Source organism: Hyperoodon ampullatus (genome assembly GCF_949752795.1).
Source record: "Hyperoodon ampullatus genome assembly, chromosome: 2".
In the NCBI taxonomy this organism is placed as follows: Eukaryota; Metazoa; Chordata; class Mammalia; order Artiodactyla; family Ziphiidae; genus Hyperoodon; species Hyperoodon ampullatus.
In genome coordinates, this window is record NC_136915.1 from 588,977 (window position 1) to 615,135 (window position 26,159).

The 26,159-nt window shown below is 55.1% G+C and overlaps 1 protein-coding gene across 2 annotated transcripts; it reads right to left on the minus strand.

Moving 5' to 3' along the window:
• Nucleotides 1-41: 41 nt before the first annotated feature.
• On the minus strand, nt 42-25,726 carry SSU72 (SSU72 homolog, RNA polymerase II CTD phosphatase). Of its 2 annotated transcripts, none has more exons than XM_079698020.1 (5): nt 25,559-25,726; nt 16,080-16,223; nt 2,640-2,779; nt 1,872-1,990; nt 42-507 (listed from the first exon to the last, which is right to left on the minus strand). In XM_079698020.1, the coding sequence occupies exons 1-5, from the start codon at nt 25,636-25,638 to the stop codon at nt 406-408; spliced, it is 585 nt and encodes a 194-aa protein (XP_079554146.1). In that variant the 5' UTR covers nt 25,639-25,726; the 3' UTR covers nt 42-405. The 2 variants fall into 2 exon arrangements, with proteins under 2 accessions (XP_079554146.1, XP_079554147.1); XM_079698021.1 differs by lacking the exon at nt 25,559-25,726 and adding an exon at nt 21,066-21,159.
• Between the last annotated feature and the right edge of the window lie 433 nt (nt 25,727-26,159).

Consider the following 26,159-nt stretch of genomic DNA (forward strand, 5'->3'; position numbering starts at 1 on the left):
CGACCAGCAACATCTACTGATTAGACAATGGCAGGTTTTTTCCCAAAAAGTACAGTCTGTTGCTTTATTCAGGGATTTGTACATTGCATCCAGTTAGGGGAGACGGGAAAGGGGCGCTCAGTGAGAGGCAGATGGCTGGGGGAAATGTGCTATCAACCGTTTTTTTCTTTTTTGGTTAAAGAAAAAAAACTATAATCAATATCCCACTCATAAGTAAAAGTGGGATGGGAAAAACTTGATTGTAATCTGGCATTTATGTATATCTTCTCATTTCATATGTACAGTTTATTTGGGCACTGCTACCGTCCACCGGCAGAATACCTAAAGGTAAAAACAAATATCAGGAAGGAAGAAGTATTAACAAAAGGAAGCTCAGCAAGATGGCTCCAGGCGGGCGGCGGGCCATCAGTAGAAGCAGACGGTGTGCAGGAAGGTCCTGCCGCTCTTCTCCTCAAACTCCTGCAGCAGCTCGTCAATCTCGTTCTCCATGTCCTCCGTGTGCTGGATCTGGAGCCACAGGAGAGCCGCACTGAGCCGCCCGCCCCCAACAGGCAGCCCCATCCCAACCCGACCTGGTGCCGCCCGTGCGTGCGGGGCCGAGGGGAGCCCGACGGGGACGAGACACCAAGCGGCTGCAGCAGGGAGGGTGGCCTCAGGTGCCACACACAGGCGCACTGCCGACGCTCGCCGCCTGCACTGTCCCCACCCTGAAAATGAGCAGACCCGACCCAGACGGTACCGTCGTGGGCCCGCAGTCAGCCAGCGAGGAAGCCCAGGGGCCGTCCTGTGCGCTGTGGGGGGTTGAGCAGCACCTGTGGCCCCCACCCGCCAGCTGCCACGAGCGTCTCTCCCGGCTGTGAGGCCCACCGTGCGTGTGGTTAGATGTCCCCTGGTGGAGAACCACTGCGCTGGAAGGAGGCGGCCCTGCCAGGGGACAGCCCCAGCGTGGTCGGGGCCAGCTCCTCAGGCCGCCTGTCCTGGCAGGGGCTGCCCTGCGGCCGAGGCACCTCGTTGCCCCCGGTCTCGGCCTGTGAGCAGTGCCTCTCCTCTGCAAGCTCTCGCCAGCCGGACCCAAGTGGGTGTCACGTGTGCTATTTCTGGGACGTGTCATCCCCTTCAGCCCTGTCTTTTGCGCGATGGCCAGATCATGGGAACAACTGCTGGAGCTTCAGCAGCCACCTTGGACCATGAGACACCTTGGGAACAGAAGCTGTGCTGGGCAAAGTAACAAGAGAGCAGGGGCCTGGGCCCCTCACACAGCAAACCCATCCAGACCTGCCTGTCTCCAGACTTCTTGGTTAAGCCTCGTTTTCTTCATTTTCTATCACTCACGTTAGTTGGCCTAAATGCAGAAGCCACAGGCCAAAGATATGACAAGACATATGAGTTGGGTAGGTCCTTTTGTCACATCTAAGAGGAAATGTTTGGCTCTGAGCACAGCTGCACAGTGGCTGCAAAAGCTCTTGGGGTTTCCTGCACAAGGGAAGATGCCCAGGGCCACTCAGGGAGGGCTAGACGTCTGCAATGAGAAGTGCGGGGGCAGAAGAGGACCAGAGCCCTTTGACGCCATCTCTGGGGGCTCCCAGGCTCCTCTAGCTGTTTGGGGTCTTGGCAGCGGGCCTAAGTCCTGGGAGCCATCTCCACAGAAGCCAGACCCGGGCAGGTCACTCACCACTGCAATCAACTTAAAACGCTCAAAGGTGGATTCTTTAGCCAAAGCTGACTCGGTGACTCTCACCTGTGGGCACCTCTGCATTTACGGGTTTTAAGGTTTGGCAATAAGCAGACCGTGAACCGAGTGGTGTGCTCGTCGCGTTCATGCTGAAGCCCTTGTGTGTGGGACGCAGGCCCGCCCAGGGCCCGATACTCACGCACTGGCAGAGCTCACAGATGAGGAACGCCCCCAGGGTGGCCTCCTCGTGGTTGTCCTGGATGTCCACGTTGATCACATGCACAGGCTGGCAGGTCTCCTGCTCCCTAGAATTCAGATCTGACCGTGATAAGAGGACGAAGTCAGAGGCCTCAGAACAGAGCTCAGGAGGCTGTGTGCTGCCCAGCCTTCCCCGGCCTTCGGGGATACAGTTAAGGACCAACATCAGAGCATCTGACCAGGCCGAGCACTCCCCACCCCACCCCGGGAGGAGCCTCACGCCGAATACGGCTGGGACCGCAGGAAAGCTCACGCTCAGAAGCTGGACCCCAGGCCACCTGGTCACCCCCGTGAACTCCAGCCTGTCCCGTGGGAGAGCAGCTGACAGCACCCTCACTTACAAAGCACCAGGCCCCGGTCCCTGCGCACCACACGTGCTCTGTGCCACAGAGGCCCTAACCCCGCACTATGCTGTTGGCCAGCACAGGTGGTTTTGCCCTGGTGAACACGATCCGCCCAAAGGCCACCACCTCCTGCCCCCACCCCCCTCCCAGGGCCCCACAGGTCAGGGGCCCTGTGTCCACCTCTCCGTGGCCTTGCCCGATTTCCCCTGCCTGCCGGAGCCCACAGACGCACCAGGAACCCTTCTCCAGCCCTGGGCCAGGAAGAGACACCGCGCACAGGACAGCCCAGCTGCCTCAGAGGTGCTGGACGCACAGCAGGACAGAGGACACGGCGCAGGGCCGGGCGCTGGAGCTGCTGCGCTTACCTTCTACCACCTGGTCGTACACCCGCTCTTCACAGGTGAGGATCAGATCAAACAGATCTTTGCAGTTCTGGAACCTTTCTGGCCGGGGCTTGATCCTCTTATTTCTGTCCAGCATGTGTAAAATGCCATTCTGCGTGTAGCTGAGTGCCCGAGTTAAGGAACTCTGGATAAAGGCCCCACCTTCCCCAGCATCCGCGTAGGTGCAGCCCCCCCACCCCACCCCCACCAGCAGGAGCATCAGGGTGACGGAGGCACGGAGGCACGTGGGGGCAGGCTGGGCCGTGATCCCCCACCCCGCCGGGGACAAGTCAGGTGAGGGTGCTTGCCCCCAGACCAGCCTACCGGCTGCCCTTTGACCCACGCCTCTCCAGAAAGCAGACCTAGTGTCTGCAGCCTTCTCCCACGTCTGTGTTTCCCCGACCAGGGATCGAAGCTGCACCCCCTGCAGTGGAAGCTCAGAGCCTTAACCACTGGGCCGCCAGGAAGTCACCGATGGCTGTTTCCGCCCTGCAGAGTCTTGGCAAACGCCCATGCTGAACCCAAGTCCTTCGGCAAAGACAAAGCTAACCTGGAAGCCCAATCCCAAGCCTGGCTCAGCATGGCAGTGAGGAAATCCGGAAGCCCACCCAAGAAAGGACATGAAGAATGTCCAGGAGGGAGAAGCCTTGGGTGAACTGAGAGCAGAGTGAAGGGAGCCCAGGCCCAGGACCTGGAAGGGCCGAGCCCCTCGGAGCTCGGATGGGCCACACAGGTCCCGCAGTCAAGGTTGTGCCAAGCAGGCGGCCCTGAGCTGGAAGTGCCTCCTCTGGGACCCTCCAGACAGGACTCCACACCCACCCCCAACCCCGATGGCTGTGTCCTCGGCCCCAGGAGAGGGCTCACTGCCCCAAAGACGAAGCCCGTGGTCTCTAAGGGTCAATCCGGATAGTTTGGAACAAGCACGTTACCCACTCCACTCAGGGACACAGACGAGCTGACTTAGGAGCTCTGAGGGATACATTTACTGTCTTTCCCAGATTTTAAGTTAGGAGAGTTTATTTCAATAAGCTCGTATTACTCAAAATACATTTCCTACCTTCTTGGATGGTGAAAGCGGCTTTTAAAATACATTTAATTAAGAGTTTTCACTTGAAAAGACACTTGCCCGTAGCTGGGGGCGCTTTTGGCTCTTGCCATTTTTCAGACAAGCGTTAACAACCACGGCCACCTCACACTGGCCTGCGTGCCCGGGCTGGCCCTGCCACCTCCTGGCTGCCCACAGCGGTTGCGCTGCTACATCTAGGTCTTCCTCCCCAGAACCTGGTCCTTCAGACACTGGCATCTACGTCCGGCAGAAAGACACGGGCCAGGGAGGCCCCACGTGGTGCAGGGCTGGTGGTGGAGGCTCCCTGCACTCCCACAGTGGCTCTGAGACCGGCCACCCAGACAGCCCGGCTTCAGGTGACACCAAGGCTCACGGGGACGGCTCCCTCGGAGGGGAGGCCACCAGGTGCTTGGGGGGCTCCTCAGGGTCCCCAGCAGGTCTTGCAAAGCCCCCTCCTTGTTTCCTTGACCCTCAATTATGCACACAGATGACGTAACAGATGAAAGTCAGCTGCACGTAACTGAGGACAAAAGGCCTAGTTCAGAGACCAAAGCCTCACCTTCATCTGAGTAACAAGGAAGGAGTAACAGGGACCTTTTGAGACTATTTTCTGGCAAATCCCGGAGACACAGGGCCCAGGCTGTGCCAGGCAGGACCAAGGACAGCGCACGCTGGGTGCGGGGTGGGGGGGGTGGGGGGGGTGGGGGGGGTCCTTGAGGATGAAGCCACGAAACACTGGATTCCCAGGGACCCACCTGAACTCCCGCCTCACACCACGGTGAGACAGGAAAAGTGGGGATCACGATGGCGACAGCTGTCTGCCACCAAGACAAAGCCTTCATTAGGGTCTGGCTTCTGAGGGAAGGCCCACGCTCTGTGCATGGAGGGAGGGAGGGAGGCAGGGAGCGTGCTCACCCCACGGAGGTTGGGATGCTGCAGACTCAGGGGCCGAGCGCTCCTAGCTGAGCCATGACCTGCAGGGGCCGAGGCAGCAGGGCCCCCCTGCAGGGCCCTGGCCACTCGAGGCATCTGCACCGAACTTCAAGGCCAAGCCCATGGACCAGAGCTGCAAGGGAGCTGGGCAGCCAGGACCACCCCCTGGGGCCCTGCCAGGTGGGAAGGACACGTTAGGTCCCTAGAACCACTCCCACCCCACACAGGTGCTCCTGCAGCCAACAGCGACCTTGGGCCCAGAGGCAGCGGCAGGCCTGGCTGACCACAGTGGGTAAAGGGCCAGCCGACCTGCCAAGGCAGGAAGCCTCCTTGAGGGAGGGAGAGCTGGCTGGGGCCTCCCTTTGAGCTCACACGCTTGTCAGAAATAAACCCCCCGGGCGGGGAAAGCTGGCTCAAGAGCCCAACCCAGGCGGACGGAGGCCCCGGTGGGTGCAGGCAGAGAACGCGGTGTCTGGGCCCCACGTCTCCCGGGCTGCGGCTGTGCACCCCAGCTCACGCCTGGAGCCGGTGCACCTTGAGGGCGGGTCTCCCCCTCTCACCTGGGACAGACGAAGGGCGGCGTGGGCACCTCCTCTGCGGTGCAGATCCGCAGCTCCTCAAGGGTGGGGGCCCCGAAAGATGAGAGGTTCTGTCTGCTGCCACGGGAAGTACGACAACAAAGGATCATTCCGAAACACCCTGGGGTCCCACCCATCAAACGGTGCGGAGCCTGTCGGCGGAGAGCACATGCTCTCGGAACCGCTACGTGGGCACCGGCCAGCCTGCCGGGGCGACCCCGCGGGGGGCACTCAGATTCAGGATGGGCCCAGGGACTGTCCTGAGGGGAACACAGCAGGCACAGGGGGCTCGTGTCCAGAGTTCAAGGGCAAAAGGCAAACATACTGGAGGGTTTGAGATGCACCCAAAGGGACCACAGACCGGCCTCGAGCCAGGACCTGGGCCTGGAGGCTGCCCGCCCGGGATGGCAGAACCTGCTCTGACCCGGGTGCCCGAGGGCTCCAGTCTATTCTAGTTCAAGGTAACTTCTCGGATGTGAGGTTTAGCCCCCAACCACGAGTTCATCCTACATACGTGTGCTCAGCACGGAAAACAGGTTCAGCTGAACGCTTCTGTCTCAACAGTGATGCTGAGAGGTACCGGCCTGACAGTGCGTCTGGCGGCCGTGACTCCCGGGCGCCCAAGGCATCGCCTTCCCGAGCCCTCGGAGCGCACGCACACCATTCCTCCTGCTGCCGCAGCCCAGCCGTGTGGGTGGATTCGGTGAGGTTGCGGCTCTGCTTCCCGTCGGACAAGGAGGGCCCGGGAGGCGGGCAGAGGGGGCCAGGCCGGCACAGAGCAGGGAACCTGGGGTCAAAGGAGAGACGCCCCCTGTGAAGGTAGGTGGCTGAGGGCAGAGGCTGGGGCCGGACCAGTGAGGAGATGGACGGGCCGATTCCAGGGCAGGGGTGAGGCGCCCACAGAACCCACACACGGGGTCAGACGCTCCCTCGGAGGCGTAACGGTGGAGCCACGCCCCCGCGTCCCCTCCCAGCCCAGGGCTCAGGCCTCTGCCGAGGACCGGCCAGCCTCCTGCTCCCCCACGGACAGAAGCGCTTCCCTTCCCAGGGTCAGCGGTGAGACAGCTCAGCCTGGTCGCCCACAAACATCACCCAGCGCACGTGATGGAGACAAACCTGGGCAGAGACAGCCTCGGAACACCGAGAACAGAAGCAGGACCTCCAGGTGGAGTCAGGAACCCGAGGAAGCGGGCGAGGGAGCCGGGGCAGTGCCAACCGAGCCCTGTCGGGAAGGCGCTTCTGGCAAGTGGCCTCCCAGGCCCGCCGGCTGCCACCACCCGTGTTCTCACCCAACAGCCAGGCCCGGGAGCCCGGCTCTGCCCCCGCACTGGGGCTCTGGGAATGGAGCGGGCGGGGGGCGGCTCGGGCAGGCCCTGGTTGGACCGTTGCGGTGTGTGCTTCACCGAGAGGATGCCCTCGTCCGAGCTGTTCCTCGGAGGCTGACCAAACGGAGCCCAAGGACGTTCTGGTCCATCAGCATCAGCACCTCTGCCCCCAAACGGCACCAGGCGTTTCCCGCTTCGAGGCTTAGCCTGGGGTGTGAACCCAAATCCCATGGCTGGGGCTGGCCAGGTGGGCTGTGGCCCCAGAACATGCTCGTCCCAGGCATCCTCCAACCTAATTCTACTTCCGGTTCTGAGCTTGATCCAACTGAAACAGAAGATGCAAAACTCCTCACTCAGGGGCCCAAGTGCCTCTGGGGGAAGGTCCTCAAATACAAGGACCAGCCTCTGGCTGGCGGAGCTCAGGCACTCGCTGGCCTGGACGGGTGACCACTGGCCAGCCACGGGCAAGAGCTGGGGCTTCTGCAAACCCACTGGACCGAGCACAGCACCAAGGTAAGCAGGACCTCGTGCCTCTGGAAGCCCACAGTGACCTCCCAACTCCAAACCCAGGAGTCTGGACCCCTGGTCAGCGGCCCTGCGCTCTTCTCTGCTGGATTCAAGAATCCACTCAGAGCCCTGCCCACCTGTGGGGCTTCCCTCTGGGGTGCCCGTCCCGGGGGAGGGGGAGGCAGCCAGGAGCCCCCTCCCTGCACATGAAGCCTCCTGGGCACTGAGCGGATGCGCAGCTCTGCAGGGAAACGGGCCTCCCACCCCATCTTGGGAACAATCATATCATTTTGCTCAAATTCTAGCCTCACTACCTAACGACAACCTTGCCACCTTCATTTCAGATGGGCACCAACCGTGGCTGCACGGGTCCAGCCCTCACCCACGCCTTCCCTGTGCCACCAACAGTCTGCTGTCACAACACCCCCAGGGTTTTGTGTCAGAGCCATTAGCCTCATAAGGCCTCGTGAAAAGCACAAGCCCAAGAAGCACAGTCACTGGCCACTGGGGGAGGCAGGACGGGTGACAACCTCGTGTCTGTGAAACGGCCACATCCCCAGACAGAAAACTTAAGAACAAACTGGGTGCCACAGACACGCGTGCTGCACAAAGGACACCCCGGAGGACAGCGCAGGGAGCCACGGGATGCATAACCGGGCCGTTTTTTGGAACAGGTATCACGTAGAAAAAGAATGATGAAAATTAGAAAAACAAACCTCTTGAGCAGCACGTGCAAAGGGGGTGCTCCAAACGGCCTGAGGCCCACAGGGACCAGAAGCCTCTCTCTGGTGAACCGCCCGTGGGGCCAGGACCGGGGCCGGGCGAGCAGGGCCACAGGCAGCCAGGAAGGGGCAGGACAAACCGAAGCAGGAGCGACTACAACTCCCAGACTGCAGCGTAGCAGCGAGGTCGCTGTGGTTGGGCCAAAGTCAGCCAAAAATGAATTGGGAAGTAGCAAATACGTTTCACCCGTAATCATGTTCTATACACACTAGTCACGGGCCCGGCTTGCAGAGCACGTTCCGGTCGTGTGGAGCCCCCCGGAGGGCAGCTGCCACCCCCCCACCCCACCCCCGCCAAGAACACAGCCTGGGCTGGCAGGCGAGGAACACTCACCCGTCTGATCAACCAGGGCCCCTCCACCAGCCCTCCCGGGACGGGCACAGCATCCTAAGGGCTCTGCTCGCCTGGCCTCTTCCGCACGGGGCCTGGGGCCCGGGAGGTAAGAACCCGCCATCCCTCTTCTTCAAAGGAAACACTCCCTGCACAATGGTGTTAGAAACAAAACAAAACAGTGACAGCCAGAAAGCAGACTCTGCAACCCTCCAGTCCAATGTCTCCTCCTCAGAAACCCAACCTCAGAAGCCGCCTTAAGTCAGCCTGAAGGGGACAGATGGCAGAGACAGACAACACCGTCTAACCAGGTGTGGCTTTAGCAGACTTTAAATAATACAAGTAGGGCTTCCCTGGTGGTGCAGTGGTTAAGAATCCGCCTGCCAATGCAGGGGACATGGGTTTGAGCCCTGGTCCAGGAAGATTCCGCATGCCGTGGAGCAACTAAGCCCGTGCGCCACAACTACTGAAGCCTGCGCTCTAGAGCCCGTGAACCACAACTACTGAGCCCGTGTGCCACAATTACTGAAGCCCGCGTGCCTAGAGCCCGTGATCCACAACAAGAGAAGCCACCGCAACGAGAAGCCCGCGCACCACAACGAAGAGTAGCCCCTGCTCGCCACAACCAGAGAAAGCCCGCGTGCAGCAACGAAGACCCAACGCAGCCAAAAATAATAAATAAATTTATTTTAAAAAAAATAAATAAAAGTGGTAGACCACTTGTCCAAATAGGGTAAAATGCTACATTTATTTAAATTTGAGAGGAAGCTCAAGAAAATATTTTTTAAATAAATTGGCTGGATAAATAAAAATGCAATGGCAAAAATATCTTTAGTCTTAGTGTTTTGTTTCAAATAGACACATACCTAGCCTCCAGCTGTGTGACATCATAAAAATTTTAATCTCAAAACAAAAGAGAAAACCTGAGTCCTAGGCTGGAGCATTTTAGTGAAAATTAACTTACTTTTTGAGAAAAAACCCTCAGATCATGAATTAGTCTGCAAATACCAAATCATCTCTACATGAATGGTTCAAATCAGACTAAATCCCAAACGTCACAGGGCAGCGGGGGTATGTGTGTGTGTGGTGGGGGAACGACGTGGTGGTGCTCTGGGTGCCGATCTCCTGGCCGCCCACCGCCGACCTCCCAGCAGCGCCCGAGATCCACCCCAAACACTAAGTTCAAGGAAACATAAAATGACCCCTGCCCTCACTGAAATTCCACTTACTGAGTGACTTAAGCAGGAACAACACCAAGCCCAGGGTGGTCACCGACCCAGACATCCCTGGATGACCCCCCGTGCTCCCTGCTGAGCCCTGGCCAAGCTTGGCGTTCCCGAGACCACGCAGTTTGCACAAGAAACCAAACTAGGGGCTTCCCTGGTGGCGCAGTGGTTGAGAGTCCGCCTGCCGATGCAGGGGACGCGGGTTCGTGCCCCGGTCTGGGAGGATCCCGCATGCCGCGGAGCGGCTGGGCCCGTGAGCCATGGCCGTTGAGCCTGCGCGTCCGGAGCCTGTGCTCCGCAACGGGAGAGGCCACAGCAGTGAGAGGCCCACATACCGCAAAAAAAAAAAAAAAAAAAAAAAGAAACCAAACCGTCTGGCTAAGGTGGAGGGAGGGTGGGGGGCTGGTCCAAGAGGCCAGTGGTCACTGCAAACCAACCCACCTGTGCCCAGCAGGGTTCCCCGTGGGGACCCGCGGGAGCAGCCAGGGTGGAGAGGCCTCTGAGAAACACAGCAGCAGAGGAAGGGCCGCGAGCCTCCCAGGCAGGAAGCAGCCAAGAGGAGGAGTACTGCCGAGCGTCCCCAGCTACCGGGGACACACCAAGGGCTGCCCGACACGGCCTGGCAGAGCCTGTCCTGACAGACTGTCCATTCTTATTCTGGTGGTCATGGTGATGCCCTGCCTGTCCTGATGGGGCTGGGGCGGGGTGGCTGTGCTCCTGCACACGAGCCAGGGAAAGGCCGACGGCGGAGTTCAAAAGCTTACAGGTGACACCCACGGGCCAGGGAGATGCTCCATGAAGTGTCCGCGGAGATGGTGCTTTGGGGCCAGATTCCTCGAGCCCAACCCCGTGCCAGGCAGAGGCCCTGCCCTCAGACACGGACGTGCGACCCAGACCCTCCCCGAAGGCCCCCATGACAGCGCTTCTCTAGTTTCCAGCATGTGTGTCCCCAAAGACGCCCTGCTCAAGGCCCTCGCTTTAGAGGACGGCATCGGGAAGGTGCAGGTTCATGTGTGGACGGGGCATCTCGGGGGCAGGAGTCTGGGGCACCTGCTGGCGACGCAGCTTGGGCACAAGGCCGCTGGTGTACTCACTCCTTCAGTCCCCATCCACACAAGGAGCAGTCAGTGCTGAGGTGGACGTGGCTGGACCCTGTCAGGGTTCAGGGCCAGGGGGAAAGCCGTACCCACGCGGTGCTGGCACCTAGACCCACACCCGCCCGCGGCAAGGCCTGCCCAGCACACTCCCACACCTCCTCACAAGCCCTGCCCTGAGGCGGGGGGGAGCGCATTCCTGATGCCCACCCGGCCTCTGACCTCGGAGCTGTCACAGTTCACCCAGATTCCCACCGGGCAGCCAGCCCTCCAACGCTGGCCACAGGCCACGGCCACCTCGAATTCAGACTCCAGACACATGCCAGGTGCCAACGGGAGGGGGCCAGAGGCTGACGACTGCTCCCCCCGCCAGGGAACCCTGACAACCCCTCACCTGTTATGGATGGAGACACCCTCCCTTCCAAGGCGCCCAGTCTGTGTTTTCACGGCAAAGCGTTAAGCAGCACGGATGCAAGAGGTCTCCCTCGAGCCACGGGGCTGGGGCAGCACAGGGGCCCAACTGCAGCCCCCGTGGCTCTGAATCAGGCCCCTTCCTCCCTGGAGCCGGTGGGTGGGCGGGCGGGCGGCGCTGCAGCCGCTGGGTGTGGTCACGAGAACACACTCAGCCACCAGCCGTGGGAGCGGTGCCCTCAGCACACCAGGGCGTGAGCAAGGCCGACAGCAAACAGCTTTAGGCTTGAAATACTCTCAAAGGGTTGTGGCGACTGCTGGGACCCTCGAACATGAAGAGCCGATGCACCACAAGCCGTCACGAGGCCCCACCGCTCCTGAGGCTGGTGGCGGGAGCTCTGGCGTGGTCTGCAATGGCCTCGCCACCCAGGTCCCCAGTCAAAGTGAACCCACCAGCGCGGGCTGTAGCGTCACCCACCGGCTACATGCTGCGTCTGCACCCCACCTGCTGCAGGCTGTGGGGACCAGGCCCGACCTGCCCTACCGTCGCCTCAGGAGGGACCCTGCAGCCACCTTGGGCAGCCAGCTGCTCGACTCGCGGCAATGCCTGTCAGACATGCAAGCTTCTCTTCTGGCCTCATCTGAAATACCTGAAGGCCTTAATTTTTATTTTAAGCCTGACTGCTTTTCTAAAATCCAAAAACTTAAGCATCAGTAAAACTAGATCAGAGTTTCCCTGGGAATCAGTGTCTGGCTTAGGAACACACTCAAATGTTAAAAGAGACACTGTTTTCAGTAACCACTTGAAACCACAGCTGCCAACCAGGGTGAAATGAGATGGGGTCAGATAGGCGAGCTCACGCCAGGCACGCACAGGGCCAGTGAAGGTGACCAGGGACCGTCCGCGACGGGGGTCAGGCAGGACATGCTGAGGGTGGGAGCCCAAGGGGCTTGGACTTGAAGTGCAGGAAGCGTCCTCAGGGCAGGGCCGGGGGCCGGGCAGCCACCCCACGCCACTGAGTGCAGCACGAGAAGGTGAGGAGGGTCTGATGAGACCCCAAGAACAAGGTTCTGGAAAAGCCCAGGGGCCTTGAGTAGGACGGAGCTGCCATGTCCACTAACCTCATACCCAGGATGGAGGCCTGGAGGCTGTGGGATTTATACTCTTAGAAATCACATTTATTATTACCTTTTACCCCAAGACAACAAAAATCACACAGTGGAGAAGTGAGTATACATATAAATTAATCTAAGGCCTAAAAGACAATGAAATTGAGAAACTGAAAATGAATAAACAAATAGTTAAAAAACAATCTAACCCCAAAGGTATTTAATTACAAAAGAGCCACAGGAGAAAAAGGGAAAGTATGCTAGATACAAGTTCAACACGCAGCCTCCACTTACGAGGATAAAGTCAGGATCTGGGCAAGTGTTAGTTATATCTGCACTTCAACTCACTGTTTGGGGAGCAACTGGTCCCATGTATTAAAAATCACATGAACTGTATGTACAGCCACACACTCACTTGCTTTTTAAGACAAGTGGTTTTGTAACTCACAAAGCAATTATCCAAAACCAACCGAAGCCAGCTCTCCTGGAGCCGTGAGGACACCACCGGCCTCACCTTTCCTGGCGGCCCCTCCCCCGTGACTGGGCCCAGGGACCCTGTTCCTTAGGTCACAGGTTGGCCAGTCTTACATTTAGAAGAAAATGACTTATCTTCCCCCAGAAGTGCTCCAAGTAGGCTGAGGTTCAGCCGCAGAGTCTGCTCAACTGATGCTGGAGAGCCCGGGAGGAAGCTCAGGTGTGCAAAGTGGCTCAGGCAGAAAATGGAAAGATCTGGAAGCCTGCACCAACTTGACACAGGAGGTACGCTACAGCCCCCAAACGGAACACCAAGTTTGAAGCTGCTCTGTATTCAAAAGGATTCCAAGGCAAAGGGATGAAAAAACTGAAGGTCCACGGGAATATTTACACGTAAAAGAGGACCGCTCAATGATGACAACAAAAGGACAGCTCAGTTTCGGACGTCAGGCAGAAGCCAGCCCCTAAAGACCCGTGTTGTACGACCTGTGGATCAGAAACGTCCAGAAGAGGCGGAGCCACAGGCGGGGACCGGGCCAGCAGCTGCTAGGTGGCTTCCTGGGGTGAAAACATCCTACAGTCTGCTGGGTGAACCACCCCATGGACCCGCGGAGCCGTGCACTTGAAGCAGGTAGATTGTCTCACAGTCAAGGACAGCTCCCGCCTTAGAGGCGTCCGAAGAGAAGACAGACCCTCTTACATGTCTGGGGAGGGTCAGGTGAACCCAGATTTCCTGCACTATCATTGACAATTCCTGCAGGGGGAGGGAAACGTAAACTTCACCAGGCTGTCTAGCTCCTCACAGGGCTGGGCGACACTGGGCAGGTGCTCCGTGGCCACACCTGTCACCGTAGGACCGAGGCCGGAGCCTCTCAACCCAACCCCACTCCTGCTTGTGGCGAGAAAACCAAAAGCAAAACCCCTATTTACAGCCAAATAATTAACAAATAAACTGCTTGGATACTAACGACTACAGACCAGAACTCACTGGGGGCTCAAGAACCACGAGGTCCCAGGCCCCAGCCCACGGGCGGCAGAGCAGTGCCCAGGCAAAGCCCGCGGACGTCTCCAGGGCCCAGCTGTCCCTGCCAGCCACGTGGCCTCAACTCCCCGGCTCTGCCCAACAAGGAGCATCTTCTCTCCCCTGAAAATTCAAACATTTACTGAATGTTGTTTTATCCTTGGGTTTCATCTGACAAGATTTTCCTAGCTTTGCACTGTAAGTTACAAAAGCCACCACTTCTGCAAATGCCCAGGTATTCTATGCTAGACTTAGGTTTTTAACTCTTGTCTGCTGTGTCCTGAGCACATGGGGAAATGCAGGGCTCCCTGCCCCACACCTGATCACCAACCCTGTCCAAGTTGGCAGGGCCTCCGGCCCCCCACCCCCTGGCAATCTGCCAGTGTCCCAGTGGACTCCCCGCCCCCCAGTGCCGGCAGATGCTCCTGTTACTGGCCAAGGGCTGACGTAGGCAGAGCTGAGCTTAGTGCCAGACATAGCCTTGTTTTGCCCCTTCCCCCCTCCCCCAGAAGGCAGGAATCCCACCCAAGTGAAGCCAGCAAAGCGACAACGGTCCCTCCCAGAGGCTCGTGAAGGGCAACCAACGCGGTGGTGGTGGTGGTGGGGTCTATGGAGGCAGCTTCCCTACACGGGGCCCCGACAGCAGGCACAACCATCCCCTAGACTGGATGCTGCCGGGGAGCCCAGGGGCCTGTACAGTCACCCTGCGAGGAGAGTCTGAGTTCTGAGAGGCTGGGCTGTGCCCCTTCGTTTAGGGACACGCACAAAGTCCCTCCAGATGCGGTCTACAATGTGGAAATGCTGCCCATTCCCAGAAATAGCTCTGATGTGAAAAGACCTAACTTACAGTAATTAAGGGAGTACAGGCAAGTAAGTGCATTATCTGTTTTTGTTTCTCTCGTTGAGTTTAAGAGTCTTTAAAAAACGAATGGTGGGCTTCCCTGGTGGCGCAGTGGTTGAGAGTCCGCCTGCCAATGCAGGGGACACGGGTTCGTGCCCCGGTCCGGGAAAATCCCATGTGCCGCGGAGCGGCTGGGCCCGTGAGCCATGGCCACTGAGCCTGCGCGTCCGGAGCCTGTGCTCCGCAACGGGAGAGGCCACAGCAGTGAGAGGACCGTGTACAGCAAAAACAAAAACAAAAAACAAATGGTGCTAACTGAACAATAATCTTAAAAAAAAAAATACTGGGTTGGCCAAAAAGTTCTTTCGGGTTTTTCTGTAACATCTTATCCTACAGAAAAGCCCAAAGAAATTTCTGGCCAACTCACTAGATGGGGTCTCAAGTTAAGCTTATCAACACAGAGAGTTTGCAGTGCAAGAACCAAAAGCCTGGAGTTGGATCACAGCTTTCCCAGGGGAGCGGCCGTGGCTGGCGCCTCTCCACAAGGTTAGGACGGCTCTCACCACACGGCACCACCAGGCGGAGCCCAGGCCACAGCTGGCATCTCCCCGGCAGTAGGCAGAGCTGCTCCTAACGTGGTCTGCGCCTTCTGAGAAAGGAGTGTGTGCGCAAGGTGCACTGCAGGGTCTCCTGGGGCTCCCACACCCCCGGGAGGGCCTTGGGACTGCATGGGGCAGTGGGGGGTGCTGGTTCTGGTGGGCCTGAGTCCTGGACCCCCAGCATCAGTGCCCGGCTGGGGCACTGACGAGAAATACCTACATTTCTGCCCCAATGCCCCCACCCGACGTTTCCCTTGCAGCCGGGGAGGAGTGGGCACGGGGTGGAGCGTGCAGCAACCACCAGCGTCCAGTACATTTTGCTGGAATGACCTCCAGGGCCCCTCGCAGCTAACTAATTAATCTATAGGTGTACAGAGAACGTTCGTAGTTTATTCACAATTGCAAGAACACCAAAGTGAAGCAAGCTTTCCACCCGGTGTCTATACTCCTCTCGCTTGGGATGTGTCTGGTCTCCATCCTGAGAAGCACCATCACTCACGGTAACATGAGGTGCCCCAGGAATTTAAAGCAGCCCGGGGTGACCGTGAAGTGTCTGGTCAAAACCCAGCCGGCAAGGATGATCTTAATATCCACAGCCTGGGGTCACATTCACATGAATCTGGCTTTAAAATACCTTCCTTTCCCGTGAGTCTTAGGAAGCAGACACAGTCTGTTTTGTCTCTTCCTGAAAGGAAGTCAAGTCCTCTCAAATTCCCTGCTTCTAACATGCTTCCTTCGGCACCCAATGTGGCCCTCTCATGAGCTGACCCTCCAGAAAGAGCACCAGAGTGTGAGGCAGCCGCCCGTGAACCAGTGCACACCCACGCGCACACCTACCTGCAGTGTGCAAAGCCACGGATGGCGGGGTCCCACTTTCCTCACCTAAGCTGCTCTAATACTATATCACAACCTTCCCTGACTGTGTCCACGTGGACTGCAGCCCACGGCCCCAAGTGGCTCCAACCTCTGGACAGTCCCATGAGCACCAGAGCAGAAACCCAGTGACCCCGCACACCTCAAATGGGCCGCCGCGTCCCCTGCCTCACAGGTGCCCCTGAGTGGTGCCCACAGGTGACACCTGTCAGAGACAAGCACACAGGGTTAAAGGGCAACCACTGGGATGCAGTTCTTTGTCTTTCCTAAGGAGATCGTTGTACATCTGGTCATATGTGGTTTTGAAATCATAAACGTTTGGCTTGTCGGGTGCTGGTCCTGGAAGCTTCACGTGAGTTCCTGTTCCAAAGGACCGGACGCTGAATCCTCGTTTGCTGAAAGACACAAAACGACAGAGAATCACAGTTGGATTAAGTGAGACACAAAACGCTAAAAAGGAAAATGAAATGGGAAATGGACTATATGAACAATTTTGTTGGTCTCAAAGAACATGTTTCTCAATTCTTAACTTTAAGTATTTTATTTGCAAATTTTAAAAAATCCTGTAGCACGTTACACAAAAGCTAGGTGAAGCCAATCCAAACACAAGACAAAGGATCCTGGAACGTAGGGGAACGAGGTGGATGTCTGTGATGGCCACAGGACACGTGGTAGAGGGAAGATTTCACCTAGAACGTCTTGACATCTGACTCCTGTCCCGGTCTCTAGAAGGAAACCATTTGTCCAGGTTTCCAGCTGCCGTGATGCAGGCTTCCCAGGACCAAGAACAGAGCTCCCGGAGCCCCAGAGCCCCGGAGCCGAGGGACACACCCCCGGCCTCCTACCTCGAGGCGCTGGCTGCGAGGGCCAGAGATAAGGGAATGGCCAAGTGTCTCTTAATAAACTGAGGGAACCTCCCTGGCAGGCAGCGTCCACGAGCCACAACTGCACCTTAAGGAAGAAAGGTCATCGCACACACTGCGGCCCCAACGCCATCCTCACTCAAGGGGGTCTGCTGCAGACCCCATGTTCCCTCAAACTCACAAGCGGTGAAAGCCAACACTGGGAGTGTTCAAAACGTCTACGTGAAACGGCCTTCTCATCCTAACCTCGTGTTTATACGTCACTAAAACGTGTGGAAGCATCCCTGCCCGTCAACTCGGGAGCAGGCCCCAGGCCCACCAGCCCCAACGGCTCTGAGGCGGCCGCGGTCACTGTCTCAAGCTTTTTTGTACATTTTATTGCAGCTCAGGGGTGTCTGGCCACATCTGGAGATGGTTTTGGTCCTCATGAGCAGGAGGCGCTACAGGCATCTGGAGGCCCACGGAGGAGCGAGCGCATCCATGCACACACGTCCCAGCGCGTGGGGAAGCCCATGCGGGCGCCACTCCCCCAATCCCTCGTGGGCACCGATCCCTCGTGGGCACCGATCCCTCTCTGCTGAAAGGCGGACAAATAAGGGAGGAAACCTCACTCGGCTCCCGGCGCCCGTGGAGCAAGACCCGTGGTCTCTCCCACCAGACACAGCACTTCTAGAAGCCCAGCCCGAGAGTCACTGTCCTCCCACAAAAGACAGGAAGGACCCACTGGTCACTTGCTGTCACTGTGAGAACGGGCAGGGACGCAAGGAGCGCAGCCACTGCGTCTGGTGTGACAGAGCCTCACGGACACGTTTTTAAAGCGCTTCTCATCCGGTTTAGGTCAAACACCTTGCCCGAGTCCTCTGAAGCTGGTAAAAGCCAAGTCATGTCCCTCTGTCCCTGGAAGGCCCGAGCTGTGCCCCCAACCAGGCCCCAGAGGTCACTGTGATGGAGAACACAGGAGACAGCAGGCACGATTGAGGAGTGAATGGGGCCATGGTCACCTGAGCTGTAAATGCACCGCAACCAACCCGGCCCCAGTTTACGTGCAGCTCCGGGCCCCGGGGAGAGGGAGGCTGGGACGCAAGGGCCCAGCCACGCGGACACCTCCACCCACAGGCTCCAGCAGGTGCCCAACAGACCACGTCACCCAACCCGTTTCCTCACCAGGTCAGGTACGTACAATAAAAGAAAGGTTTTCTGTCAAAGCACCAACAAGCCAGGGATGAAGGCCCCCTTAACAACAGCCGCGCGGGGGTCACTCTCCCGAGACAGTGACCGGGAACAGGTCATGGCCACGAGCGCCGTGAGAACACACAGCAGTGGGCCACGCTTGTCTGCTGGCTTCATGATTTGCCACTACTCTACAAGAACTGCCCGAAACAGAGAGCCTATGCTCGAGGTGCCAAGCCCCCCACCCCAAAAATACCCTGGACGGAGCAGGTCCTTGAGGGAGGAACGTGTGCTATGGAAAAACACGAACCCACCGAAGCAAGGTCCCTGAGGGCTTGGAGCGCAGTCCCGTCCCTGCAGAGGGAGCCCAAGGTGTGACCCTGCCAGGAAGCGACACAGTGACTGCGTGAATGCAACTGCTCGACACACACCTGGGGCCACCCCGGGCCTGTCTCCAAAGGCCACGTATCTGTTCACAGGATCTTGGGAGAAAGGCCTGTCTTCTGGTGGATGCTTTAAACAAGTCATTTGAAACCAAATAATGAGTAAGTTAAATATGTGAGAGATGGTGCCTTTACAGGTCAGAATAAGAAACCATGGTTGAGACCACTTTTCTCAGCTAGCTACCTAAGAAGCCTGCTCCAAAAGGGGTCCCAAAAATCATTCTGGGGAACAGTGGGAAAAACAAAACGCTTCCCAACAAAAATAAGTGAAAGATTCATTTAGACACAGTTCCTCCATCACTTTTTAAAAAAAAATCAGTATTTCTACATCTCAGTCATTTCCTTCTGGTCATTCCTTTGAGATACCTACTCATAATTAAAGAACTTATTTACATGAGCCCAACTCTTAAACCTAAGTTCAAATTTATTAAAATGAGCCCAAGCACAACTACTCTTGAAATACATTAATGAAATATATAGTGAATAAGCCTTAATTTAGCCAGGCAGCAGCAAAGGAGACTGTTAAATCCCCAATGGCTAAAGTTTTAAGACTTAAAAAAACCACCATTTCTACTGGTGGCAGGTTAGCCATTCTATTTTTGATCCAACAGTATTTTCTGGAGCTTACTATATGTGCTGGGGATTCAGCAGTGATCGAAACAGACCTAAATCCCTCTCCTCAGATGCTCTGGGAGTGGGAACAAAGTAGGTAACCCTCCAGGACACAGGACGGGGGAAGCGCAGGGATGGCAAAGCTGCAGGGCGGGGGGTGCCTGGGGGCTGCCAACACCTCCTGCACCCCGTGATGCAGGCCCCAGACAGGACCCCAGGGTGTTCCAGGTTGGCGTAGGGCAGGCGTGCCACTGAAGAGCTGCCTACAGGGTTCCCAAGAGGCCCCAGGTGGAGAGGCCCCAGCACAGGGTCTCACATGCCCCCGCGTCCTGCCGGGGCAGCGAGCCTGAACTGCCCGGGTGGACAATCTCCTTCCCTCACCTCCTGTCACAACGGGGGCTGAGGTGTGCGCTAGGTGTCCAAGTGAAACACTGTCCATATCCCTAAAAGTAAATCACCCCAAAGATAACCTGGGCCCATTTTCCACCCGGCTGATCCCTAACAGGGCTTCTAAGAGGACGCCTGCCAGGTCTGTGGAAGGCTGGGTGAGGTCTCTCCTACTAGAAACCGTCGGGGGACGGGGGCCGCAGCTGCTTTCTCCTCACTGCCCTCCCCAACTGCCTGAAATGTTACTCAAGCATAGTTAAAAATAAAATGAAACCCCAAAAGAGGAATTTACTGGCAGAAGAATTTAAACCACACACGCAAAGAGAAACCCAGTTTGTTCCTCCCCAATAAAATGTTCACAAGTGGCAAAAAGGCCAGTTTAACAACAGAAGCCCTGTTTCTTCTAAGCTCATGCAACTGACAAAACAGCCCATCTTGTGTGTGACTATGTACAGTGACAATGTGTTTCTTACATAAGAGGACTGAGCGCTGTAAAAATATTGCTGACCACCAAAAGGCTTTCTCTCAGGGGCCAATTATTTTGTATGTTAAACAAAACTTCCAGACAAGTATTTATCAAACTTGTCTTTATAGGTATCAAAAATCTATCAGAAAAATATAGAAATTATGTTACACGTTAAGATACAGAAATGTTAAGTTATAGAAAAGATAGATTACAGTATCATAAAAAAATGTTGAATTTTGGGAAATAGAATTGTTTCAATTGTTATCCTGATGCCTAAAGGTAAAATAATAAAGTTAAAATGAATACCCATCAAGAAAACACCCAGGGCTTCCCTGGTGGCGCAGTGGTTGAGAGTCCGCCTGCCGATGCAGGGGACACTGGTTCGTGCCCCGGTCTGGGAAGATCCCACATGCTGCGGAGCGGCTGGGCCCGTGAGCCATGGCCGCTGAGCCTGCGCGTCCGGAGCCTGTGCTCCGCAACGGGAGAGGCCACAACAGTGAGAGGCCCGCATACCGCAAAAAAAAAAAGAAAGAAAGAAAGAAAAAGAAAACACCCAAATTAACAGTATGGGTTATGCCATCTTTTTCTATTTTCTATAGTGTGGTTATTAACCTAATTCAAAGCATTATTGTGGCTAAGACTGAAATCCTAGACCACTGCAAACCTTCTGGAAGAATGACCTGTCTCTGAGTAGAACACAAGATGCTTACGAGCATTAAGTCACCTTTACTACAGGTAAAATCGCCCACTGCTTAATCAGCCGTTTCTAGCTACACAATGACCTCATGTTTACCCAACACAAATCAACTGCTCAAGCACCATTACACTTTTAACGCCTGCCTGCAGTTTCACTGTGGTATAGCCACAAGCCTGGGAAGATCAACTTCCTGAAATGTTAATATTCCAGTAAAGTTTATGTCACCACTAGTAAAACGTCGGCCTAAGCACATTTTCTAGGGTTTATTTTATTCTTACCCTCCCATAAGGTCAAGAAGAAACCAAAAGGCCTCTCAGCATGAGATCATCACGCACAGAGCTTGTCAAACGTGCCACTTTGTTTAGCCCCCAAGAGAGCTCCTGCTTAATGTCCCTGCTCCAGGCCGGCTCTTCCTCGACCCCGGCTTCTTGAAGGCCAGCTTGCTCTGCCGGCCACTGTCGGCCTCCCCAGGGTGCAGGGCCAGCGAGTAGGTCCTCAAGATCTGGTACGTCAGCTGTTCCAGCCCCAGCACTGAGCCAAGCGCTACTAACCATGGTGAACCCGCTCAACTATCTTCCCTGGGCTCGACCTGTTCTCACCTACAGAGGTTGGAGATGATGATCCTTAAGGCAGGGGAAAATGTTTTAGCTGCTGGAACTGATACCATGCTTGGTCTACCCAGTTTCGTCTCAATGTTCACATCCAAACAGAAATCTACCTTCTTCCAACCAATCCTTCTGGTCTTAGTTCTGCCTCCTGAAGACAAAAAGCAAAAAAATAATGCAGAGTCCCTTAAAATCTATGATGGCAAACGTGTCCCCTGTAGGCACCTCTTCTATCCTTATACACACAATTTCAAATCTTCCACCTCCCCAGATAGTTTCCAGTTTACCTTCTTCAAGTGTACCCAGAAACAAAGTATCTAAAATGCAGCCAAAGGGGCCGCAGGGCATAGCGGACAATCCCTCCCTGGTTTAGGACAAGAGGCTTCTGGAAATGTGTTGAAGACAAGGGGAGAGTTTAGCACCGTCTGGGAGAGTGCTGTGTCAAGCCACCTGGGCTCACTCAGATCCTGTGTTCAGATCCCAGCAGCCCTGAGACTCAGTCCCCTCTGGGAGAGGATGTCTGAGTACCTCCATCCCAGTGTGGCTAGGGTCCACATACTCTACTCATGACATTAGGTCTTGAGTGCCCCACCCCGAATCGGAGAATCACAGGACCTCGGCTGACTGCTGCGCTCCCCACGGCCTGGATCCTCCTCCAGCTCGTGTTCTATCCCATCGGTTCTGTTACTCATCCATCAGGACTGGAGCCCCTTGTATCCAGATCCTTGCTGTCACTCATGAGCTGGGGCTTCTTGCTCTGGGTGTTATCTCCTCACCTGTGTACGTGTGCACATCCTAGGAGTTGTGAGAATGATATCAGATGGCATTTGTGAAGCACCTGGCACAGAGGAGCTCAAGAGACTGATTCTAACCTTGTTTCTTCCACATCTGCAGCCTCTCTGCTCATCTTCCCAAAATCAAACTGCCCAGGAAGTTATGATTGAAAATAGTAATTTAGAGAAGTCTGTCTTTAAAATCTGTTTTGAATTGCTACAATTAAAAACAGCTTCCAAAAATCAGCAGGCCCCTTGACATCTAAGACAGAGTCTGGAACAAAAAAATAAATTAATTGGCTCCAAAGGGACACCTTAATCCACAGAGTACAAACAGGAGGCTCTGTGGAAACAAACATAGTCTTCCTGCACCCCTTAAAAAACCTGAATGGCTCCAGGACTAGTAGTTCAAACAACTTAGTCTCAAAAGATCAAAAATGATCGCCCCAGGGAACATTATGACTAACTCTAGAAAACGCCAACATTTATTAACACTTGTATTCGACTTCTCAGAAAAATACAGCCTGAGCAGATTTTCAAGGGGGCAAAAATAAAATTGGGTTTCACTAAAAAATGACCTAGCGTGCATGCTTGATCAAGTACATTCCTTATGATAGTTCATTTCAGAAGTTTTCCTATGCATAGTTTTATTTAGTTTTAACCAAACCGCATACACAATTTTCCTGTTTTCACTTATACTTTTCCCGTTTTTTTTTTTGGCCATGCCCTGCAGCATGTGGGATCTTAGTTCCCCCACCAGGAATTGAACCTGTGCCCCCTGCATTGGGAGCTCGGAGTCTTAACCATTGGACTGCAAGGGAAGCCCCTTATCGTACCTTTTTTTTTTTTTGCGGTATGCGGGCCTCTCACTGTTGTGGCCTCTCCCGTTGCGGAGCACAGGCTCTGGACGCGCAGGCTCAGCGGCCATGGCTCACGGGCCCAGCCGCTCCACGGCATTTGGGATCTTCCCAGACTGGGGCACGAACCCGTGTCCCCTGCATCGGCAGGCAGACTCTCAACCACTGCGCCACGAGGGAAGCCCTATCGTACCATTTTTAAATGCTTTTCACAATCATCTTCAAGGCCTAAGTCTCTAAATCTTTTGTAAGCTCTACTAGTTTGTAACAAAAACCATCATATAAATTTCTTAAACATGCTTTTAAACCCTGTAAGTTATCGAGATAAAGCCATAAATAATTTTCAAAAGTGAAAATGACACAAAAAGTTGTTCAATCTCAATAGCAATTTTAAAACTAAAGGGCAAGATACTTTTGCCCCAGCAGCATGAAAAGATGTAAATAATGCCCATATTGTGAGGAAATGGGAATTCTATAAATAGGTACTTTTCTGGAAGGCAGTTTAGCAGAATGTATGAAAATGTAAAATATGCCTACCTTTTGACTCAGCAATTTATGCCAAGGAAATAACTAGAAAAGTGTACAAAGATACTTAAAACAGCACAAGGATGTGGACATTATAAAACTGAAAACCAACCACCTGTTACGGGGAGTGGTTACCAAAGTGACTGCTGCACAGGATTGCTCTGAGTACTGGGTCACGGTTCTGTAACCACTGCTATTACTCAACATGAATAAATATGTTCAAATCCAATGTATAAAAATAAAAGCAGAAATGAATATTGAAATCAAACTACGTTCACGTTCTGTGGAGAGACTACCTAACAGTGTTTTGATCTCCCTTAAGCGTGTGTCTGTATGTTCACAAGAACATCCAGAAAGAAGGATGTACACCTAAATGGTACGGTGATCCTTATCTTCTTCATCTTCTATATTTTCTACAGCGAGGATTTTTTGCAACAAGCAAATACTATCATTTTAAGAAAGGAAAACACCCCCCAAATATAAGCATTTTAGAAATTAAAGATTCACGTCTAAACTAACTTCACATTCATGATACAAATAACGTATGTTACCCTAAACTTACCTCCTTTTGCCCTCATTCTGAATCTACTCTTCTCCTGAGTACATTAGAAAGACAGTAAAATGGGTGAAAGTACACAAGCATTTTCCTACTTGGTGATTATTGGGGGGCTCTTCTGCACCCTCATTTCCGCAGGAGACCCAAGGCTGTGCCAGTTACTTTGAACTAAGCAAGGGCTTAAATCTTGCGGTGGCTGTCTCAGGGCTATCAGATAGGCAAGACTTTGGAACTGATTTACTAACAAAGTTGCTACAGGAAATTTAAAAACATTTCCTTTTGTAAGATTTCACCCCAACTTTGTTATGCAGATAGAGAAGAGCTTAAATAAAGGATCACCAGCCAGAACCAGCAGAATGAGGTGATCTCCAGATCACTTGTTATTCTAATTAAAGACAGTAAATTTTATTTTCCTTGAATAATTTTCCTGGAGTGTGAACCTTGCAATCTTTTCCTTAAATTTACCACTTTTAGTGACCCTGAACAGATAAATGCAGTTTGGGGATCAGATCCAGCACACTGTAATTCTTGCACTTTTCCAATTTTAAAACAACTTCACAGTTTAAAAAATTCTAGTTTAGAAACGAACTCCACATTGGTTTGTTAGGTTCCAAGCATATCACACTAGACCAAAAAACAACATTAACTGAATACTGCAGACAGTGTGGTAGATGTTAGGAAGAATTAAACTCATAACTAGCAGATCGTGGACACCTGGTGCGTCCAGCTTCATTAAAAACGAGGGGCGAGGGAGAATTCTGATTTCCCCAGGAGAGTCAAAGCTGACTGCCGTAGTAGGAGAAGCAGCGAGGCATGGTTGTCCTGTAATGTCCACATAAGGAAACTTCGGAAGAAAAGGCAGTTTCAACTTTTACTATCAAAGTTGACATGTACACCAAACTTTAACTGTAATGCAAGGGGTCAATTTCACATTCTGTAAAGTGATTTTGAACGAAAAAAATTTATCAAACGGGAATAAAATTTTATTAAACATATACAACACCAGGGTCACAAAAGGGGAGTTAGCACTGAAACATGAAACCAAACTCACGTGTGGTTCAGAAATTATCGACTGGAGATTTTCCAAGGGAGGAGAAAGGATTTTTTTGCATGAGACTTGAAAAATGTAGATAGAAGCAAATACACAAATGCATGAAGTTAAAATAGGCCATTTCCGTGTTTTTACGACTTGTTCTATCCTGAGATCCTGTCGCGCAAGTTTTCCATATTTGATAAAAAGGCGACACGCCCTGGACACAACCGGCCTATCCTCTCGTGGACCCTAACCTTCGTCTTGCAACTTACCGCCTCACTGCTGAGCATTTTACAGAGGCCATGATTTTCAGATACACAGACGTGCGTACGAAGTAGACGCGAACAGCATCAGCCTTTCAGGTTTACTAGCAGCTCTGAGGTTTCGGCGACCCGGAAACATTTCGGCTCAGAATGTGAATTTTTCGCGACGCTAAGCACACGTGGGGGACCGCGCGGCGGACCGAATTTTGTCGATTCCTCGCTGCGCTCGGCCCTGGAGCCAAAGAGCCCGGAGGCGGCGAGGCCTCTCGGCCGTCCTTCGGGAGCCGCCACGCACCGCCCGCCTGGGAACCTGGGCCTCCCAGCACGGGTCAGGGAGAACCGGGGCCGGGAACGGCGGCCGCCGCCACCCAGCACGGTCCGGGAGCCGGAACCGCCCAGGACGGGCCGGGAAGGCCGGAGGGACGGCCGGTCGGCCGGCGTCCACGGGGCGCCCTGGGCCAGGGCGGAGGCCCCAACTACCTGAGAATGTTGTGCGCCTCCATGCTCCGGTTCTGGTTGCTCGAGCACACCACCGCCACCCGCAGCGGCGACGACGGCATGGCGGCGGCCGCACGGTCCGCGACTCCCGCTTCGGGACTCCCACCCAGCCGCGCCGCTTCCGCGCGAGCAAGATGGCGGCCCCGGCGCCCGGAAGTCATGACGCGAAGCGGCGGCGCCGGCACGTAGCGCGTCAGGACGCGCGGCACGGGCGTGTGTACTGCGTCCCAGCGGCTTCCCAGCGCCGGCCCAGAGCGCTGAACCGCGGACGGTGGGAGGCCCAGCTCCCCGGGCGCCAGACCGGCCGGCGAGCGCGCCGCCGCTTCGGGCGCGAGCGCCGAGGCCGGCGCTTGGCACGGGAGCCTCCTGGCGCCCTGCGTTGGCGTCTTGACGTCACAAGCCCCCGCCGCCGTCGCCGCTAGTGACGCGCGAGGCGTCGCGCCGGCTCCTGTGTCGTTACGCGCGCCGTCGCCGTCGCTGGGAGTGACGCGAGAGGCGCCGCGGCCCCTGGGGCGGGCGTTGGAGGTGACTGGTCGTGCCCGGCGTCTCCAGGTACCGATCTGCGCGCTCCGTCCACCTCGGT

Bases quoted from the DNA above. Each gene is read 5' to 3' on its own strand.
- SSU72 (XM_079698020.1), bottom strand. From the start codon at position 25,638: ATGCCGTCGTCGCCGCTGCGGGTGGCGGTGGTGTGCTCGAGCAACCAG. The intron at 16,224-25,558 runs GTAGTTGGGGCC...TGTGTCTTTCAG, and splicing joins GAGGCGCACAACATTCTCAG to CAAACGAGGATTCAGCGTCC. The intron at 508-1,871 runs GTGAGTATCGGG...CTGTGGCTCCAG, and splicing joins TCTGTGAGCTCTGCCAGTGC to ATCCAGCACACGGAGGACAT.